This window comes from Delphinus delphis, chromosome X, assembly GCF_949987515.2.
Source record: "Delphinus delphis chromosome X, mDelDel1.2, whole genome shotgun sequence".
Lineage (NCBI taxonomy): Eukaryota > Metazoa > Chordata > Mammalia > Artiodactyla > Delphinidae > Delphinus > Delphinus delphis.
This window is the reverse complement of record NC_082704.1, coordinates 17158348-17181041: the sequence shown is the minus strand read 5'-3', so window position 1 is coordinate 17181041 and position 22694 is coordinate 17158348. Positions and strand designations below refer to the sequence as shown.

The window sequence follows — 22694 nt, the reverse complement described above, 5'->3', positions numbered from 1 at the left end:
TTTTGGGAGCGTAAGTTTTATTTTCAGGGTGAAAACTCAGGCTAGAGGTTAAGTCTTATGGGCTCAGTCTGTGATGAGAGTTAAGAATTCAGTCTGTGACCGGAAACTGAGTTGCTAAGCAGTTAGAGGCTATAAGATTTAGGGGCAAAATCAGTGGCCATTGATGGGGCTCAGGTTCAGTGGATTATTCCATAGTCAGATTTATGAACTCAGTATCTGGCCAGGTTTAGAACTTGAGCTATGAACAGAGTTAAGTCTCAGGCTGTGGCTGTGTTCAGGGTTCTATCTGTGAACAGGATTAGGGCATAAGATGTGGTTGGACTATATCCTCAAGCTTTGAAGAAGATTTGGTTTCACTTCTTGGCCAGGATTAAGGCACAGTCTTTGGCCAAGTTTAGAGTTCAGTCTCTGTACATGTTTTTGTTTCTGTATGAGGCCAAGTTTAGTAGTCATTCTGTTGCCAATATTGGGGTCATTTTCTGGTTAGTGCTAAGTCGGTGGAAATTGTAGCTGGGTAGGTTTCCAAGATCAGATCTCAGGCTGTGACCGAGTTAGAGCCTCAGTTTGTGGTCAGGGTTAGAGCTCGGTCAGTGCGTATGCTGAGCACTCATTTTGTGGTCAGTGGAGGATATTAAGTATATCCCAGAGTTAGGTCACAGTTTGTAGCTCAAGCTTGAGACTCAGCCTGGGACAGGTTTAGAGGCTATGTCTGATCATAGGTTGGATCTCTGTATCACGAATTAAGGGCTTATCAGTAGCCATAGTTAGGGTTCAATAGGAGATCAAGGTTAGAGACTCATTCTGGGACTGGTCATAACTACACTACTTAGTCTTGGACCAGACATAGCCAGTGAGTATGTGACTAGGGACTCAATTTAATCAGAGTTAAGGCCTTGGAGTATGGCCAGAAAGAGGCTCAGTTTATGGATAGAATTGAGGTCCCTATCTGGGACCGTGGTTAAGGTTTCAGTCTGAAATTAGGGTTAAGTCTCCAAGTTCAGAGTTAGGGATTCAGGCTATGTCTTAGGTTAGGTATGTGGTTGGAGCCCAGGGTTAAACACAGGAATTGTATTCAGTGTTAGCAGCTTGGTCTCTGACCAGAATTAAGAGACCTGCTCTTCAGCCTGTGGTTAGTGATAGTGGTTTGTTAATTATATCTGAATAAAGTTATCATAAAAAAAAGTTTTAAAAAAAGAAGAGGACTCCTACAAACAAAATAGCAGGCATGATTCAAGGAAGGAAACATGGAAAGAGGCTGATTACTGAATCAGGACCAGCAGTGTCCTTGCTGTCTCAGAGTTTTATGCTTTGGAGGGGCAAGACATGAGACTGAGGTGAAAGGAAGAAACTGGTCAATAGGAAGCTGTACTCCAGGGAAGTGGATATGTGCTTTTTGAAGGAGAGAACCTTTTAAAAGTTGTCTGGGTGGAAGTAGTGCAAGTTTTAAAAATTTGCAAAGGATGGAAACTCCCATTTGCTAAGTTCTTCCATCACCTTCTTAGTGCCAGTAATGGGCTTTCCTGAGCACTCTTTCTAAAGTATTCCCCCACCTTTCCCCACACTACACTGATCTCCATCATACTCCCATATGCTCAAAAATTATCTGTGGAAAGCATTCACACATTTTTTTCACTCATATTCTCCCATTAAATCTTAATGACTGTCCTTTATGATAAGTGTTCTTATCACCATTATACAGATGAGGAAACCAGTTAAGCTAATTAAGAGACTAACAGGGTCACACAGCTGGTAAACGCAGAGCCAGGTTTCAGATCCAGTTTTACCTTACTCCATGCTATGCTCTTTGCATGCCACTACTTGGCCTGTATTAAGTTTGTAAGATTTGCATCTCACCTTCACCCCTTGACTTGATAAACTTCATTTCATTTAATTCCCACAACAACTCTGCAGAGTTGTTCATATTACTATTTTCCCCCTTTTACAGTTGAGGAAATACGTTCAGAGAGGTTAAGTGATTTTTCTCAAAGTCACACAGCTAATACCTGGCAGAGGTGAGATTAGAACCTAAATATGTCCAACCCTCAGCTGAAGTTTTTCCTGGTTTATCATGCTGCCTCAGAATACCTCAGCCTCCAGGAATGACTTTTGATGGACATTGTGGACTTTACTGCAGGCTGATGTCGGGAAGGATTTAGTGGTAGAAATATGTGAGGCTTCCACTATGCCATTCATTACAGTGATTTAAACCTGTGAGGGATTGAGAGTGCACAGAAGGGGGCATACCATAAGCTCTATGGGGTAGATGCGCTGTAGGGCACCCCGTCCGTGAGAATCACTAAATATAAAATGAGAATTACTGATGGTGTATTATGCATGTGACGAATGTAGGAGTGGAAAAAAGGTTGATGGTCGCTGAAGTAGGCTTCCATATTTTTGTCTATATCTAAGGACCAGCCCTGCCAACTGTATTTCTATGAAGCTTACCGCCAACTTTCCATCATTTCCACTGTCTGCTTATGACTTGGCTTATCTACATTATATCAGACATCCACATATTCCCCTAGGAAGTTTATATGCTGAGGTCAAGAGGAATTAATTATATTTCTGCCTTTGATATGGCTGAGTAAGCTCCTACTGGACCTATGGGACAGCATCAAGACCAACACAATCACAATGGGAGTCCTAGGAGAGAAGAGAGGAAGGGGTAGAAAGAATATTAGAGGCAATAATGGCCAAAAACTTCCCTAATTTGATGAAATGCATGAATCTACACATCTACAAACTCCAATAGAATAAAATTAAGCCACTTTTCTTTCTTTTTTTATTTTCCAGCTTTATTGAGGTATAATTAACAGATAAAGTTGTAAGATATTTAAAGTGTACAACATGTTGGTTAGATATATGAGTTAACATATCAGTCACCTCACGTATTTCCTTCCTTCCTTCCTTCCTTCCTTCCTTCCTTCCTTCCTTCTTCCCTCCCTCCCTCCCTCCCTCCCTCCTTCCCTCTCTCTCTCTCTCTCCCTCTCTTTCTTTCTTTACTGAGAATATTTAAGTTCTACTCTCTTAGCAAATTTCAATGAAACAATCCAATGTACTTTTCAATGCTATGGTCGACACATATTTTTTGGCTATAGTTTAGTACCCTTTCTCCAGATAAAATCTTGTGCATGAATTCAGTATATTAAAAGAGCACATCAGAGCTGTTCTGTTCTAGTCGTTCCTGATGCCAGCCATGGTCAGCACTTGGCCATAATGTACACAGTGCTTCTATCCTAAGGTCATGTTCTCTGCATGTATAGTGGGCATAACTTTGCCTTAAGTGATCCACAACCCTACACTCAAAGTACTGTGCACTTCGGGGGCTTCAGGCTGGAGGACAAGTGCTGTCTCTGGCTGGAAAAAGTGAAGAATGGACCTGTATCCCAAAACCAAGGAGACTTCAGCATGGCTTCATTTGTGGGTCTCACTTTTCTTTTGCTCCTCCTTGACTGACCTGAATATGGACCATGATCCATTATCTATAATACCAAAATTCAGTAATCTCTAAAAACCATAAGTTTTCATAAGTTTGCCACCAAAACTCATAGGCAGCAAAACTTGACCTGAATTGATATGAGGCTATGTATAGTCTTTATTTAACCTGTTTATGTGACTATCCATTTCACTATGAAATACTAATGTGTTTGTAACACCCCCCGGGGGTATTATATAATATACCATATACTCACCATATTGCCTGTCCAAAATACCCCAAATTCTGAATTTCAGAAAATGTCAAACTCTAAGGGTTTTGTATGAGGAATTTTAGACATGTATATTCTTTTCTCCTTGCTGTCTTGTTCTGATGTCACCTTCCTCACTTTGTCCAACACCAAGCAACAGCTGCCAAGGCCAGGGAATGAAAACACTGATTTTTTTCCCTTTACTTTTACCCTATATGGGTCTTTTAATTTAAAAGTAGGTTTCTTGTAGAGGACATAGTTGTGTCTTGCTTTTTTATTCTATGTGAAAAATCTATGTCTTCTAAGCGGTATATTTAGACAACTTGCACTTATTGTAATTATTGATATAGTTTGCTTGAAATGTACCATCATGCTAGCTGTTTTCTATTTATTCCATTTCTTCTTTGACTTTAAAATTTTTACACTTTTTAAAAATTGAGCATTTTATTCCATTCTACCTCTACTATTGGCTTTTAATTTGTACCTCTTTTTAAAAATTCAGTGGTTTCCTAGAGTTTACAATATACATCTTTAATTAACTGGGATCTATAATAGAAATAAGATGAATTTTTTCTTAGAAACAAATTCAATAGAAAATATGAAACACCTTTACAAAGTATTTGCCTAGACCAGAGAAACTGAATGTAATAACTGGGAACAGTGTCCTTACTTAGACCTAATATAGTATGTGCCACTCTCATAGTCTGTAAGTGGGTAAAGTTGAAAATTATGTAGACCTGACCCAAACGAGGGTGCCTTGTTCCTTTCCTGACTACTCTATATGCCACCCTGGCTTGTATATATGAGGCTTGACTTGAAAGTGAGAAATTCAGCTGTCAGGACACTGAATTTTTTTTTGGCAGCAAATCTACATATCATAAAATAAATAATAATAACTTACTATGACAGGAGAGGAAGTGGTAAGCAAAATAATATCTTTATTTTTAAAATTTAATTTAATTTTTTAACATCTTTATTGGAGTATAATAGTTTTACAATGGTGTGTTACTTTCTGCTTTATAACAAAGTGAATCAGTTATACATATACATATGTCCCCATATCTCTTCCCTCTTGCATCTCCCTGCCTCCCACACTCCCTATCCCACCCCTCTAGGTGGTCACAAAACACTGAGCTGATCTCCATGTGCTATGCAGCTGCTTCCCACTAGCTATCTATTTAACGTTTGGTAGTGTATATATGTCCATGCCACTCTCTCACTTTGTTCCAGCTTACCCTTCCCCCTCCCCATATCCTCAAGTCCATTCTCTAGTAGGTCTGCATCGTTATTCCCGGCTTGCCCCTAGGTTCTTCTGACATTTTTTTTCTTTTTTTTTTTAGATTCCATATATATGTGTTAGCATATGGTATTTGTTTTTCTCTTTCTGACTTACTTCACTCTGTATGACAGACTCTAGGTCCATCCACCTCACTACAAATAACTCAGTTTCGTTCCTTTTTATAGCTGAGTAATATTCCATTGTATATATGTGCCACATCTTCTTTATCCATTTATCTGTTGATGGACACTTAGGTTGCTCCCATGTCCTGGCTATTGTAAATAGAGCTGCAATGAATATTTTGGAACATGACTCTTTTTGAATTCTGGTTTTCTCAGGGTACATGCCCAGAAGTGGGATTGCTGGGTCGTATGGTAGTTCTATTTTTAGTTTTTAAAGGAACCTCCATACTGTTCTTCATAGTGGCTGTATCAATTTACATTCCCACCAACAGTGCAAAAGGGTTCCCTTTTCTCCACACCCTCTCCAGCATTTATTGTTTCTAGATTTTTTGATGATGGCCATTCCGATTGGTGTGAGATGATATCTCATTGTAGTTTTGATTTCCATTTCTCTAATGAGTAATGACATTGAGCATTCTTTCATGTGTTTGTTGGCAATATCTTCTTTGGAGAAATGTCTATTTAAGTCTTCTGTGCATTTTTGGATTGGGTTGTTTGTTTGTTTGACATTGAGCTGCATGAGTTGCTTGTATGTTTTGGAGATTAATCCTTTGTCAGTTGCTTCATTTGCAAATATTTTCTCCCATTCTGAGGGTTGTCTTTTCGTCTTGTTTATGGTTTCCTTTGCTGTGCAAAAGCTTTTAAGTTTCATCAGGTCCCATTTGTTTATTTTTGTTTGTAATTCCATTTCTCTAGGAGGTGGGTCAAAAAGAATCTTGCTGTGATTTATGTCATAGAGTTTTCTGCCTATGTTTTCCTCTAAGAGTTTGATAGTTTCTGGCCTTACATTTAGGTCTTTAATCCATTTTGAGCTTATTGTTGTGTATGGTGTTAGGGAGTGATCTAATCTCATACTTTTACATGTACCTGTCCAGTTTTCCCAGCACCACTTATCGAATAGGCTGTTCTTTCTCCACTCTACATTCCTGCCTCCTTTATCAAAGATAAGGTGACCATATGTGCGTGGGTTTATCTCTGGGCTTTCTATCCTGTTCCGTTGATCTATATTTCTGTTTTTGTGCCCGTACCATACTGTTTTGATTACTGTAGCTTTGTAGTATAGTCTGAAGTCAGGGAGCCTGATTCCTCCAGCTCCGTTTTTCGTTCTCAAGATTGCTTTGGCTATTCGGGGCCTTTTGTATTTCCATACAAATAGTGAAAAATTTTGTTCTAGTTCTGTGAAAAATGCCAGTGGTAGTTTGATAGGGATTGCATTGAATCGGTAGATTGCTTTGGGCAGTAGAGTCATTTTCACAATGTTGATTCTTCCAATCCAAGAACATGGTATATCTCTCCATATATTTGTATCATCTTTAATTTCTTTCATCAGTGTCTTATAATTTTCTGCATACAGGTCTTTTGTCTCCTTAGGTAGGTTTATTCCTAGATATTTTATTCTTTTTGTTGCGAAGGTAAACGGGAGTGTTTTCTTAATTTCACTTTCAGATTTTTCATCATTAGTGTATAGGAATTCAAGAGATTTCTGTGCATTAATTTTGTATCTTGCTACTTTACCAAATTCATTGATTAGCTCTAGTAGTTTTCTAGTAGCATCTTTAGGATTCTCTTTATATAGTATAATGTCATCTGCAAACAGTGACAGCTTTACTTCTTCTTTTCCGATTTGGATTCCTTTTATTTCCTTTTCTTCTCTGATTGCTGTGGCTAAAACTTCCAAAACTATGTCGAATAATAGTGGTGAGAGTGGGCAACCTTGTCTTGTTCCTGATCTTAGTGGAAATGGTTTCAGTTTTTCACCATTGAGGACGATGTTTGCTGTGGGTTTGTCATATATGGCCTGTATTATGTTGAGGTAAGTTCCCTCTGTGCCTACTTTCTGGAGGGTTTTTTTTTTAATCATAAATGGGTATTGAATTTTGTCGAAAGCTTTCTCTGCATCTATTGAGATGATCATATGATTTTTCTCCTTCAGTTTGTTAATATGGTGTATCATGTTGGTTGATTTGCGTATATTGAAGAATCCTTGCATTCCTGGGTTAAACCACAGTTGATCATGGTGTATGATCCTTTTAACGTGCTGTTGAATTCCGTTTGCTAGTATTTTGTTGAGGATTTTTGCATATATGTTGATCAGTGATAGTGGCCTGTAGTTTTCTTTCTCTGTGACATCTTTGTCTGGTTTTGGTATCAGAGTGATGGCAGCCCCGTAGAATGAGTTTGGGAGTGTTCCTCCCTCTGCTATATTTTGGAAGAGTTTGTGAAGGATAGGTGTTATCTCTTCTCTAAATGTTTGATAGAATTCGCCTGTGAAGCCATCTGGTCCTGGGCTTTTGTTTGTTGGAAGATTTTTAATCACAGTTTCAATTTCAGTGCTTGTTATCGGTCTGTTCATATTTTCTATTTCTTCCTGGTTCAGTCTTGGAAGGTTGTGCATTTCTAAGAATTTGTCCGTTTCTTCCAGGTCGTCCATTTTATTGGCATAGAGTTGCTTGTAGTAATCTCTCATGATCCTTTGTACTTCTGCAGTGTCAGTTGTTACTTCTCCTTTTTCATTTCTAATTCTATTGATTGGAGTCTTCTCCCTTTTTTTCGTGATAAGTCTGGCTAATGGTTTATCAATTTTGTTTATCTTCTCAAAGAACCAGCTTTTAGTTTTGTTGATCTTTGCTATCGTTTCCTTCATTTCTTTTTCATTTATTTCTGATCTGATCTTTATGATTTCTTTGCTTTTGCTAACTTTGGGGTTTTTTTGTTCTTTCTCTAATTGCTTTAGGTGTAAGGTTAGGTTGTTTTTTGAGATTTTTCTTGTTTCTTAAGGTAGGAGTTTCTTGCTATAGACTTCCCTCTTAGAACTGCTTTTGCTGCGTCCCATAGGTTTTGGGTCGTTGTGTTTTCATTGTCATTTGTTTCTAGGTATTTTTTTAATTTCTTCTTTGATTTCTTCAGTGATCTCTTGGTTATTAAGTAGTGTGTTGTTTAGCCTCCATGTATGTGTATTTCTTACAGATTTTTTCCTGTAATTGATATCTAGTGTCATAGTGTTGTGGTCAGAAAAGATACTTGATACGATTTCAATTTTCTTAAATTTACCAAGGCTTGATTTGTGACCCAAGATATGATGTATCCTGGAGAATGTTCCATGAGCACTTGTGAAGAATGTGTATTCTGTTCTTTTTGGATGGTATGTCCTATAAATATCAATTAAGTCCATCTTGTTTAATGTATCATTTAAAGCTTGTGTTTCCTTGTTTATTTTCATTTTGGATGATCTGTACATTGGTGAAAGTGGGGTGTGAAAGTCCCCTACTATGATTGTGTTCCTGTCGATTTCCCCTTTTATGGCTGTTAGTATTTGCCATATGTATTGAGTTGTTTCTGTGTTGGGTTCATAAATATTTAAAATTGTTATATATTCTTGGATTGATCCCTTGATCATTATGTAGTGTCCTTCTTTGTCTCTTGTAATAGTCTTTGTTTTAAAGTCTATTTTGTCTGACATGAGAATTGCTACTCTAGCTTTCTTTTGATTTCCATTTGCATGGAATATCTTTTTCCATTCCCTCACTTTCAGTCTATACGTGTCCCTAGGTCTGAAGTGGGTCTCTTGTAGACAGCATATATATGGGTCTTGTTTTTAGATCTGTTCAGCCAGTCTATGTCTTTTGGTTGTAGCATTTAATCTATTTTCATTTAAGGTAATTATCGATATATGTGTTCCTATTACCAATTTCTTTATTGTTTTGGGTTTATTATTGTAGGTCTTTTCCTTCTCTTGTGTTTCCTGCCTTTCCTGCCTAGGGAAGTTCCAAGCATTTGTTGTAAAGCTGGATTGGTGGTGCTGAATTCTCTTAGCTTTTGCTTGTCTGTAAAGGTTTTAATTTCTCTGTCAAATCTGAATGAGATCCTTGCTGGGTAGAGTAATCTTGGTTGTAGGTTTTTCTCCTTCATCACTTTCAATATGTCCTGCCACTTCCTTCTGGCTTGCAGAGTTTCTGCTGAAAGATCAGCTGTTAACCTTATGGAGATTGCCTTATGTGTTATTTGTTGTTTTTCCCTTGCTGCTTTTAATATTTGTTCTTTCTATTTAATTTTTGATAGTTTGATTAATATGTGTCTTGGCGTGTTTCTCCTTGGATTTCTCCTGTATGGGACTCTCTGTGCTTCCTGGACTTGATTAACTATTTCCTTTCCCATATTAGGGAAGTTTTCAACTATAGTCTCTTCAAATATTTTCTCAGTCCTTCTCTTTTTCTCCTATTCTTCTGGGACCCCTATAATTCAAATGTTGGTGCATTTAATGTTGTCCCAGAGGTCTCTGAGACTGTCTTCTTTTCATGCTTTTTTCTTTATTTTGCTCTGCAGTAGTTATTTCCACTATTTTATCTTCCAGGTCACTTACCTGTTCTTCTGCCTCAGTTATTCTGCTATTGATTCCTTCTAGAGAATTTTTTATTTCATTTATTGTGTTGTTCATCACTGTTTGTTTGCTCTGTAGTTCTTCTAAGTCCTTATTAAAAGTTTGCTGCATTTTTCTCATTCTATTTCTAAGATTTTGGATCATCTTTACTATCAGTATTCTGAATTCTTTTTCTGCCTATTTCCTCTTCACTTGTTAGGTCTGGTGATTTTTTGCCTTGCTCCTTCATGTGCTGTGTGTTTCTCTGTCTTCTTATTTGCTTATCTTACTGTGTTTGGGATTGCCTATTCACAGGCTGAAGCTTCGTAGTTTCCATTGTTTTTGGTGTTTCTCCCCAGTGGCTAAGTTTGGTTCAGTGGGTTGTGTAGGTTTCCTGGTGGAGGGGACTCGTAGTGCCTGTGTTCTGGTGGATGAGGCTCGATTTTGTCTTTCTGGTGGGGAGGTCCACGTCTGGTGCTGTGTTTTGGGGTGTCTTTGGCCTTATTATGATTTTAGGCAGGCTCTGTGCTAATGGATGGGGTTGTGTTCCTGTCTTGCTAGTTGTTTGGCATAGAGTGTCCTGCACTGTAGGTTGCTGGTCGTTGAGTGGAGCTGGGTCTTGGTGTTGAGATCGAGATCTCTGGGAGATTTTTGCTGTTTGATATTACGTGGAGCTGGGAGGTCTCTTGTGGACCAGTGTCCTGAAGTTGGCTCTCCCACCTCAGAGGCACAACACTGACTCCTGGCTGCAGCACCAAGAGCCTGTCTTCCACACGGCTCATAATAAAAGGGAGAAAAGAAAGAAAGAAGATAAAATAAAATAAAATAAAGTAAAATAAAATTTAAAAAGTTATTAATGTAAAAACTAAATAATAATCATTAAGAACAAAATTGTTTTAAGTAATTAAAGAAAAAAAACGGACAGACAGAACCCTAGGACAAATGGTAAAAGCAAGCTATACAGATAAAATCACACACAGAAGCATACACATACACACTCACGAAAAGAGAAAAATATATATATATGTTTGCTCCCAGAGTCCACCTCCTCAATTTGCGATGATTCGTTGTCTATTCATGTATTCCACAGATGCAGGGTATATCAAGTTGATTGTGGAGATTTAATCCGCTGCTCCTGAGGCTGCTGGGAGAGATTTCCCTTTCTCTTCTTTGTTCGCACAGCTCCCGGGGTTCAGCTTTGGATTTGGCCCCGCCTCTGCATGTAGGTCACCTGCGGGGCCTCTCTTCTTCCCTCGGGCAGGACGGGGTTAAAGGAGCCGCCGATTCAGGGGCTCTGGCTCACTCAGGCCGGGGGGAGGGAGGGGTACGGATGCGGGGCGAGCCTGCGGCGGCAGAGGCCAGCGTGACGTTGCACCAGCCTGAGGTGCTGTGTAGAACTCTCCCGGGAAAGTTGTCCCTGGATCACGGAACCCTGGCAGTGATGGGCTGCACAGGCTCCCAGGAGGGGCGCTTGCACACAGGCTTCTTGGTGGCGGCAGCAGCAGCCTTAGCGTCTCATGCCCGTCTCTGGGGTCCACGCTAATAGCCGTGGCTCGTTCCCGTCTCTGGAACTCCTTTAAGCGGCACTCTTAATCCCTTCTGCTGGCGCACCAGGGAACAAAGAGGCAAGAAAAAGTCTCATCTCTTCGGCAGCTCTAGACTTTTTCCCGGACTCCCTCCCGTCCTCTCCCTGTGCTCCGACTGATGGAAGCCCGAGCCTCAGCTCCCAGCCCCGCCCGTCCTGGCGGGTGAGCAGACAAGCTTCTCGGGCTGGTGAGTGCCAGTCGGCACAGATCTTCTGTGTGGGAATCTCTCCTCTTTGCCCTCCGCACCCCTGTTGCTGTGCTCTTCTCCGTGGCTCCGAAGCTCCCCCCTCCACCACCCACAGTCTCCGCCCGAGAAGGGGCTTCTAGTGTGTGGAAACCTTTCCTCCTTCACAGCTCCCTCCCACTGGTGCAGGTCCCGTCCTATTCTTTTGTGTCTGTTTTTTCTTTTTTCTTTTGCCCTACCCAGGTACGTGGGGAGTTTCTTGCCTTTTGGGAGGTCTGAGGTCTTCTGCCAGCGTTCAGTAGGTGTTCTGTAGGAGTTGTTCCACATGTAGATGTATTTCTGATGTATTTGTGGGGAGGAAGGTGATCTCCACGTCTTACTCTTCCGCCATCTTGAAGCTCCTCCTAATATCTTTATTTTTTCTTCCATCCCAGTTTCATATCCAAAAACATATTCTTCCACGCCATATTGACAAACTCTCCAGGGTCCTCCATCTAAAGACCCACTTGTAATCCAGCTGGAAACAGGGTCTGGATGCTAAGCTCAAAACCTGGCAATACTACTATACTAACATTGAGTACAACTTGTCAATCTCTTCTTCTAACACTTAGACTCCAAGCTCTTTAAATGTACTACGTTATTTAACCTTCATAACTATATTATGAAATGGCTACTGTTGTTATTATCATCTCAGTTTTACAGATGACAAAACTGAAGTGAGAGAGATTAAATAACTTATTCAAGTCCACACAGCTAAGAATTAGCCACACAAAAATTTTGATATACCTGTGTCTCTTTTGCACCTTCCCTTTCTTTTGAAACTGGCTTATGGCATAACCTAATGAACAGATTCTTAGACATTGTGTGTGTGTCGGGGGGGGTGTGGGTAGGATGGGCTGTGGGTCTGGGTAGCCAGCCAGCCAGCCAGCCACCCTCCACTGCCAAGATCCAGCAAGGCCAAGATATTTTTATACCCATTTTTCCTATGGAGGCAGGAATGTAAAATTCATTATGTGGATTTGTAATCTGATGGTTAGGCTGGAAAAGCAGGCTCAAAGGATACTTTCCCTCACTGATCCCTCAGGACCACTCTGATATAAAATATTATGTGTTGTTGGGTATGTTGTTATTTACATGTGTGCATGGGTATGCATTTACATGCACGATTCTGTGTCAATTAGCTTGTACGTGTTAAGTATAGTACATTGGTTCTCAAACTTAATCTAATATCAGCTACCTAGATAAAATCTCAAATATTTCTGGAGCCTATCCTCAGAGATTCTGATTCAGCTCAGCTGACATGGGGTGCAACGGTTGGCTATATGCACCTGAAGTGATTCTAATGCAGGTGATTTATGCAGACCACATTTTGGGAAACAATAAGATAATGGTTTAGAGTGAGCTCTGGAGCCAGGCTGCTACTGAGTGGTTGTAGGTGTGGGCAAGTCAACTTGCCTCTCTTAACCTCAATTTTCTCGTCTGTGAAAAATGAATAATAGTACCTGCCTTGCGAGGTTGCTATGAGGATTGAATGACATATATTGATTTAAAACGTGTGTCATTTGATGTGCCTGATGTACCATAAGTGCTCAATAAATAGTAGCTCTTATTATTCCTGTAATGCTATTTATATTAATCTCTACACTAGGAGGACTCTAAGACATGGTCTCTGCCCTATAATACTTACAATTAAGAAGACTAAAGCACATGAAGAAACTAGAGGACATTTAAACATGTTAAATTGTGGGATGCTAACTTTAAGGGTGGGTAGTAAATAAGAATCTTAAGACTGAAGTGACTGAGAGCCAGGAAAGGTTTAGCATTTTGTCTGGAGGACTTCACTGTGACTGCTAATAGTGAGATAAGTGTAGTACTACAACTGCAGGCATACCTAGTTTTATCGCGCTTCACTTTATTGTGCTTCACAGCTATTGCATTGAGCAACTCTGTTGGCACCGGTTTTCCAACAGCATTCGCTCATTTCATATCTCTGTGTCACATTTTGGTAATTCTTGCAATATTTCAAACATTTTCATTATTATTATATTTGTTACGGTGATCTGTGATCTTTGATGTTACTATTGTAATTGTTTTGGAATTTTTTAGCAATAAAAAATTTTTAAATTAAGGTATGTAGTTTTTTAGACAAATATGCATATTGCAAACTTAATAGACTACAATCTAGTGTAAACATAACTTTAATATGTACTGGAAAACAAAAAAAATCATGTGACTTCCTTTATTGCGATATTTGCTTTATTGCGGTGGTCTGGAACTGAACCTGCAATATCTCCTAGGTCTATCTGTATATAAATTAGGATAGCACTTTCCACATGTCAGGTGTTCATGGAAGGAAGGTGTCAACTTGAGCTAGAGAAAGCTCCATGGAGCAGTTAGAAGTCGAACAGGTTCTCAGTGGATGGGGATGGTTTGAATGAGTGGAGAGGAGAGCAATAGGACATTCGAAGCAAAGGAAGTAGCCTGTGTTGGGCATAGAGATGGGAATGGAGAGTACATGCAGCTGGCACCAGTCACATTGTATTCCTAGAGTTGTGCACCAGAGGGCACTAGTCACCTAGACCACAAGGATAATGGCAACCATCATCGTTCTCACCGCCCTTCAGCCCAGAATTGTGCAGTGCAGTTGTCCTTAGTGCATGCTAGTAAATAGTGAAGAGGTAGGGAGGGGCCAGTTCCTGAGGGGCTACTATGAACAGGAATTTTGGTCGTAGCGTATAACCTCACTCCCTGAGAAGGATTTAAAGAACCTGGAAAGCTGAAAAGGTGAAAGCGGTTGCAGACAATGCGAGTGCAAGTCAGGGTAGGTTTGGGACAATAGGTCCTGTGTCTCAGGAAAACTAGGGGTGGGGTGCTGCTCTTGTATAGCTTTCTCAAGGTAGGAAAGGGAGATGCAGTTATCCAAGACTCTGGACACATTGCCTTCTGAAGTCCTGGCTACTCTGCTGGTGGCTCTATGGCAGAAGGTTTCCACTCATTTAGAGAGCATATATTTGGTATTTTCTTTATGCCTAGCTCAGACCTACTAAGTGCCTCAGTTTGGCTGACACTTCATAGATTATAAGTAACTTCTATGCCCATTCTCTCACTTTGTTCTTACCACGTTCTGTGAAGAAGAGTCAGAGACAATTAATTCCATTTCACAGAGGTAAAAACAAAGTCTAAGGAGTGTGTTGACTCAACTTAGATTATGCAGTTAGTAAGTGATGTCTTCTCACAGCCCAAGTCTTCTGACTTTGACAAGTTGATATTTACAATATCATTAGCTTTCCACCATGTAAGATGCTATGTAGAGAGAAATAGAAATCAATTAGAAATCATGGTCCCTGCCCTCAAGGGGCCTAGAATTTTTGGAAGAAATAAACATGCTAGCATTGTGACTTTAAGCAAGTCCACTCCCATCTCTGGGTTAAAGCCTTTTCTATAAAATAATGGTTTGCACTATATGACCTCAAACATTTTGTTTCCCATCCTCCTAGAAATAAACATCCATTGAATCACAGAAAACAGCGCATGATGACATAGTGTGGTTGGGTGAGGAAATAATCACTCAGGCCAGCTTGGGAAGCTACTGCAGGGTCCAATGGCTAGAGCTACTGTGAGGAAAGAAGAGGGGAAATCGAATTGGGGAGAAAGCCCTAGCTCTCTTGTTGGTGCTAAAAATTGTTCACTCTGATATCCACCAGTGTGCTGGTCCCACAAATACGCCGTATGTTGGCTCTTTGAGATACCTCTCTACTGATTCATCACCAACCCCCTTGGTGCTCACTGATTTTAGCTAAAAGTGGGAGTTAATCAACAAGGACATCTTAGAGGAGGATGTCACAGATCCTGTGGTGTGTCAGAAAGAATTCAGGGTGGTAGGAATCTGGAGTCACTGAAGTGACTGAGAACCAGGAAAGGGTTAGTCTCCTAAAGCACCCGCTCTGGAGGGCTTCAGTGTGATGAAGGACTGGTAATAATAACACAATTGTAGTCCTACAATTATATAAATTAAAGATAGTGCTTTATACATGCCAGGTGCTTTCACAAGTGTTTTTACAGGAATAACTCTTCTATTCATTATGATAAACTTATGTGATAGCAACTGTTATTTTCCCCATTTTACAGTTGTGGAAACTGATGTATATTATGCACTGTCTATCCACCTCTTTTCCTCAGAGCTCTTTTCTCTTCTTAATCCTCTCCCTCCACTTTGAACCTCACTCATTATCTGCCTTATCTTTGGATAACATTTTATTCCAATAATGTTCTACTGTATAAGATAAAATGCCCAAAGTCTAGAATTTTGAGGATTCCAGAGTCAAGGCGCCTTGTAAATCTAGCCACACATAGCTAACCAATACTCCCTTCTGCCCTCCCAACCTCATAGAAATGTCTTCAATGGGACATCTTCCAGGAAGTACCAGCTAGTGACTGAGAAAACAGGGAGAGGTTGGAAATGCAGGCAGAGAGGCTGTCTCGAAGCCAAAGGGATTTAGAAGATTTAGAGAACCTTTTGAAAGTGTGTCAGGGGGACACTTTGTCTTAAAAGAAAGGCCTCCTGGCCCAAATGCTTGAAAGGAAGGGTGAGGCAAGGTAGAAATACATGAATGAAAAGAATGTGCAGGGCTGTAACCTGACTTATGGGCTAAGATGGTCCATGTAGTGTACTTTGGGGCAGGCTTTAAACAAACAAAAACCAAAATCTCTCCTCCCATAAAAGTCTTGTTTGGTTCTCCAGGAAACCCCCATAGAATTCAAATGTAAAATAGATAGCTAGTGGGAAGCAGCTGCATCGCTCCAGGAGATCAGATCGGTGCTTTGTGACCACCTCAGTGGGGTGGGATAGGGAGGGTGGGAGGGAGAAGCAAGATGGAGGGGATATGGGGATATATGTATACACATAGCTGATTCACTTTGTTATACGGCAGAAACTAACACAACACTATAAAGCAATTATACTCCAATAAACATGTTAAAAAAATAAAAAGTCTTTAGGAAGTTTTGCTTAGAGATTATGGGCTTCTCACATTCTCTGCTGCCACCTGGTGGACATCAAGACGTAATGAATAGGGTGTGGGGGCCGGCCAAGCTGACCACGCACAGATCCGGTGCTGCAGCACTGCGGCCCGGGGCAGCCAGCTCCAGGGACATGCGCTGATTCGATCCCTCCAGAGAAGCCATGTGGCTGACAGGGTCTTGATGCTCCGGCCGGGTGTCAGGCCTGTGCCTCTGAAGGGGGAGAGCCGAGTTCAGGACACTGATCCACCAGAGACCTCCCGGCTCCACTCCACGTAATATCAAACGGCGAAAGCTCTCCCAGAGATCTCCATCTCAACGCTAAGACACAGCTCCACTCACCGACCAGCAAGCTACAGTGCTGGACACCAAACAACTAGCAAGACAGGAACACAACCCCACCCATTAGCAGAGAGGCTGCCTAAAATCATAATAAGGTCACAGACACCCCCAAAACACAACAGCAGATGCGGTCCTGCCCACCAGCAAGACAAGATTCAAGCCTCATCCAGCAGAACACAGGCACTACGAGTCCCCTCCACCAGGAAGCCTACACGACCCACTGAACCAACCTTAGCCACTGGGGGCAGACACCAAAAACAAAGGGAGCTCCGAACCTGCAGTCTGTGAAAAGCAGACCCACAAACACAGTAAGTTTAGCAAAATGAAAAGACAGAGAAACACACAGCAGATGAAGGAGCAAGGTAAAAACCCACCACACCAAACAAATGAAGAGGAAATAGGCAGTCTCCCTGAAAAAGAATTCACAGTAATGAGAGTAAAGATGATCCAAAATCTTGGAAATAGGATGGAGAAAATACAAGAAACGTTTAACAAGGACCTAGAAGAACTAAAGAGCAAACAAACACTGAGGAACACCACAATAGATGAAATTAAAAATTCTCTAGAAGGAATCAACAGCAGAATAACTGAGGCAGAAGAATGGATAAGTGACCTGGAAGATGAAATAGTGGAAATAACGACTGCAGAGCAGAAAAAAGAAAAAAGAATGAAAAGAACTGAGGACAGTCTCAGAAACCTCTGGGACAATATTAAATGCACCAACATTCGAATTATAGGGGTCCCAGAAGAAGAAGAGAAAAAGAAAGGGACTGAGAAAATATTTGAAGAGATTATAGTTGAAAACTTCCCTAATATAGGTAAGGAAATAGTCAATCAAGTCCAGGAAGTGCAGAGAGTCCCATACAGGATAAATCCAAGGAGAAACACACCAAGACACATATTAATTTATCAAAAATTAAATAGAAAGAACCAATATTAAAAGCAGCAAGGGAAAAACAACAAATAACATACAAGGGAACCCCCATAAGGTTAACAGATGATCTCACAGCAGAAACTCTGCAAGCCAGAAGGGACTGGCAGCACATATTTAAAGTGACGAAAGGGAAAAACCTACAACCAAGATGACTCTACCCAGCAAGGATCTCTTTCAGATTCGATGGAGAAATTAAAACAAATTAAAACAAAAAATGTAGACAGTAGAAACTGTATCTGAGTTGCCCCAGGTGTTGGCCTTAGCAGACAAAGGCTTTAAAGTAACTTTTATAACTATGTTCAAGAAAGCAAAGGGCACTACATGGAAAGAATTAAGGAAGGTATGGTGATAATTTCTCATTATGTGGAAAATATCAATAAGGAGATAGACATTATAAAAACAACACAGTGGAAATGAAATGTATAATCACTTAAGTGAAAAGTCAGTAGAAGGGCTCAGTAGCAGATTTGAGCTGGTAAAAGAAAGAATTAGCAAATGTGAAAATAGATCAATCAAGATTATACGGTCTGAGGAACAGAAAGAAAAAAGAATGATAAAACAGAACAGAACTTCAGAGACTTGTGGGACATTATCAAATGTATCACCATATGCATAATGGGAATTCCAGAAGGAAAGGAGAGAGAGAAAGGGGCAGAAAGAATACTCAAAGAGCTAATGACTGAACCTTCCCAATTTTGACAAAAAAATGTTAATCTACACATCCAAGAAATCAGTAGGCTGTTTTCTGATTCTCTTCTCCAATGTCTCCCTCAGTGAGGAGCTCCCTCCTTTCTCACCTCCCTGAGATTAGGCAACATTTGGAAGTATTGGGCAGGGTGGCCACAAGGTCTGCTGTGTAGATTTGATCAGATTGGACCCTGTAAAAAGGTATAAGGCCAAGGGAGTTCAAGGAGGCTGTAATCCAGCCCGTTCTCCACTTCCTAAGCTATACAACTGATGCAGAGGTACATCCACTCAGAGAGATAGAGTGCCTCCTTTTCTAATTTGTCTGAAGTCTCAAACTGCTCTCCAAGCCCTGTGCCCACTGGGCAACATGTATTAGAAGGGACACCTTTTTCTAATTTTCACAAAGGCACTTTGTAGATTAGTGTGGGTCCTGGTGTGGGGGCAGGAAAGTGGTGGGACTCAGGGCAGACAGAAAAGCCACTTCACAGAGGTATGCAATCACCCATACAATCAAGCAGGTAGGACTTGAAGGTTAATAAAACCCAAGACATCCCCAAACCTTCCCTTCAATTCTGCCTGGGACTTGAGAGTACAATCATGAGTGTGGTTCTTTTAGTTTTAATGAATCCAAAAGGCCTTTGCCACAGTGCTCCTTTATTACTCAAGTGAGGCAACCCAGGCCTAGCATGGTGGTTAAGAGCCATGTGGTCTGGGGCAAGTTTATTTCTTTTTTTTGAGTCTTAGCTTTTTCTTCTATAACATAGGGCAATAATAATATCTCTCTCAGAGGGTTATTATAAGGAAGGAAAAGGAATGTAAAGTGCTAAGCAAAGTGTTTGGCACATAATAGACTCTCAGTATATGTGAGCATGTGACCTATTATTAATGCTTAAAATGTAGTCACCAAAGGCAGGAGTGGTGTGTGACTCCTGACACTCCTGTACCTTCCCTTACCAAGAGAGCTGGAGCCTCTTGAAAGTCTTTTCCTTGGAGACATTTGTCTCCTTTTCCTTGGCTCTGCAAAGCAACTCCTTCCTAGACCCACTCTCTCTAGGCTACATTGGCTGGCACTGGGGCTAAAGACTATAGTCCTGGCTTCTTGGAGTTGGAAAGGGTCTTAAAGGGCCACTGGCTCAGGGATTTTCAAAAACTACTGTGTGGATAGGCTTCAGATCAGCATCATCTGGGGGAGCTTATTAAAATACAGATATCCAGAGCCCTCCTACAGAGAATCTTTTTCAGGAGGTCTGGAGTGGGACTTGAGAATCTGTGCTTTTGACCAGTGTCCCAGATTATTCTGGTCCTCTGCACCTCCCCCCTCATGTCTGCAATCATGGAATTCCCTAGAAGGCACCAACCACCTATACCAGGGATGGAGAGGCAGGTTGATAGGCAAGAAGGCTCTGGCTGTAGAAAGGTTTGTCTCCAACTAAGCCTATTTCCTCTGCCTCCCATACCCTGCTGACATTACTAGGTCTGAGGTTTGAAGCCACAATGCAGAAAACCAGTTTTCTACCTCATTCCCAGGTCTCCAGCAGTGACAGCCATGTTCCTCAAAACTGAAAATAGCTCCTGTCTCCTCCCTAACTCTTTCCATGGTTCGCTTCTCCAGACTGAGCAACCTTACCACCCTCTATGTAACTAACTGGCTTAGAGATATTGCGGCCTCACCAGGGGCCGAGCAAACTGAGCAATTGCCTTCAGCTTTCATTGCTTTTCTAGGCATGGCAGAGCAGCAGTAGGTGGCAGCTGTGTCCCAAAGTGTCCCCATTCTCTCTCCCTTCCTCCCTTATTTCTACTCCCCCTATGGTTCTGTCCCGAAGTGACAGGCGTTATGGGAACACTGTCTGTTTGCTGCTTCAAGTCCCATCAAACCAACATGTTGAACACTGCTGTATGTACTTCCTACAGAGGGCACATTAGTTTTGCTTGGTGAGCACGCCCTAATTGGGTTCCCAGAGGGAACTTCTAATACTAGTACAGAGAATTAAGAACCAGCCAACAGATGGGGTGAGAAGCATGATGGGGAGGGTGGCAGCCAGGATTGCACATCTCCTGGAGTCTGTATCAACCATAAGACTGACAGGCTGGATCTGGGGGAAACAGCCAAGCTCCCAGTGGAAAGATCAGGTGGCAGAATGAAGTCGTTCTTCACAATATTTACACAGCGAATCTCTGCCCACTCAAGGATTTCTTTACAGATTTTGAAATCAGCCACTTTGGACATGCTGGTTTTTGTTTTGTGTCGTTTGAGGGATTTTTGGGAGAAGTGGGTGTAGGGGAAGGAGGGTACTTTTCTCCTGGGTTTCTTGGGTGGCACATAAACTCAAATCATGAGGCCCATGCCCCAACTCAAGATATCCTAGCCCAATAATCTTCAGCTTGTGTGCTGCAGACTCCTAATTGTAACTAGTCTGTGAACCCACACACTTGGATATTCCATACTTTCATAGTTGGATAACCTAAACTTTTTGAGATACCTTTTTTGAGTCCCTGCTTTAAGAACCTTCTTTGAAGTCTCAGTTCTTAGTTTTTTCTTTTTCTCTATCTACAATTATTCCCTTGATGATATGTAGTCCCCTAGCTTTACTATCTCAATCCCCTCCCCCAACTCTACTGCCAAACCTTCTCCACCTACAGCCTTCTCCACCTTAAAACCTTGAAGTCATCCTTGACACTCCTCTTTCTCTCACTTCCTACATGCATCTGTCAGCAAATTCTGTTCTACCTTCAAAATACTATATATCCAGAATCCAACTACATCTCCATACTGCTTCAACCCTACTGCTATACTCCTTGTTGAAGCCAACATCCATTTCTCTCTTGGATTTCTGCAAAAGTTTCCTAACTTTCTCCCTTCTGTCACTCTTTCTATTTAAAATCTGTTCTTAACAACCAAGAGATATTTTCTTTTAACTGAAAAATTTTATTGAGGTAATTGTAGGTCACATGCAGTTGTAAGAAACAATTCAGCGAGACCCACTGACACTTTGCTCAATTCTCCAGATGGTAACATTTTGTAAATCTACCGTGTAAAATCACAACCAGGATATTGGCATATAGTTCACTGATTTTATTCTGATTTCACCAGTTTTGGTTGTACTTATTTGTGTGTGTGTGTATTAAGTTCTATACAATTTTATCACATATGTAAGTTCATGTCCCCACCACCACAGTCAAGATACAGAACATTTCCACAAAGATTCTTTGTGTTGCCCTTTTATACACATACCCACATCCTTCCCACACTACTTCTCTGCCCTGTCCTTAAACCCTGGCCACCATTAATCAGCCCTTAATTTCTAAAATGTTGTCCATTCAAAAATGATATATAAAGGGAATTACACAGCATGTAACGTTTTGGAATTGGCTTTTTTGTTTTTTTTACTCAGCATAATTCTCCAAGTTGTTGTGTTTATCAGTAGTTCTTTCCTTTTATTGCTGAGTGATATTCCATGGATTATTAGTTTGCTAGGGCTGCCATAGCAAAGTATCACAAACTGTGTGGCTTAAAACAACAAGAATCTATTGTCTTACAGTTCTGGAAGCTAGAAGTTCAAAATCAAGGTGTTGGCAGAGCCATGCTCCCTATGGGACTCTTTCTTGGTAAGAACCTTTTATTGTCTCCTCCTAGCTCCTGGTGGTGGCCATTAATCCTTGGCTTGTAGCTATATCAGTCCCATCTACCTACGTCATCACATGGCCATATTTACATCATCTTCCTCCTGTGAACATCCGTTTCTGGGTCCAAATTTCCCCCTTTTTATTTTATTAAGTGGTGGATGGCAAGGGGACTTCAAGGGGAGATGAGGATTAGAGATGGAGCTTACATGTCTAGGTAATGTTGCTCAACAGTATGGTGCAGACTCTCTGGGTCAGAGGACTCTGAAGGACAACAGTGGCTTGGGGGCTTTAATCTGTAGCTAACAGATGTTTGGTGTAGTCTTGTGGGATATGCAAAGCAGGCTAAAAATGGCTAAAAATCTGGTTGTATAAAAATTAGCGCTTGGCACTGATGTGCTTTTGACAGAGTGGGTGCTGGCCTGCTTTGAAGAAATAAACAACATAGGGCCAATACACTGAGGCCATCTTTGACTCATTTATATAACACGGGGTCTTTTGGGAACTCTATATTTAACATGTTGAGGAACTACTAAACGGGTTTCCGGAGTATACCATTTTACATCCCTACCAGTAGTATATGAGTGACCCAATTTCCCTGTATCCTTGGCAGCATTTGGTGTTGTCAACTATTTTTAATTTTAGTCATTCTGATAGGTAGGTAGTGATATTTCATTGCAATTTATTTTGCATTTCCCTAATGGCTAATGATGTTGACCATCTATTGATGTACTTATTTACCATCTATGTATCCTCCTCAGTGAAATCTCTGTTCATGTATTTTGCCTGTCTTCTAATTTGATTGTTTTAACTGTTG

General features: G+C 40.9%; 1 protein-coding gene across 1 annotated transcript in view; it reads left to right on the top strand.

The window, feature by feature from the left end:
* The window catches only part of ARHGAP36 (Rho GTPase activating protein 36), a 152586-nt gene that overhangs the window by 8490 nt on the left and 121402 nt on the right, over positions 1 to 22694 (top strand). The window contains exon 3 of the mRNA XM_060002346.1: positions 21796 to 21862. Within this exon, the coding sequence (XP_059858329.1) occupies positions 21796 to 21862 (67 nt within the window). The remainder of the gene's footprint in view (positions 1 to 21795; positions 21863 to 22694) is intronic.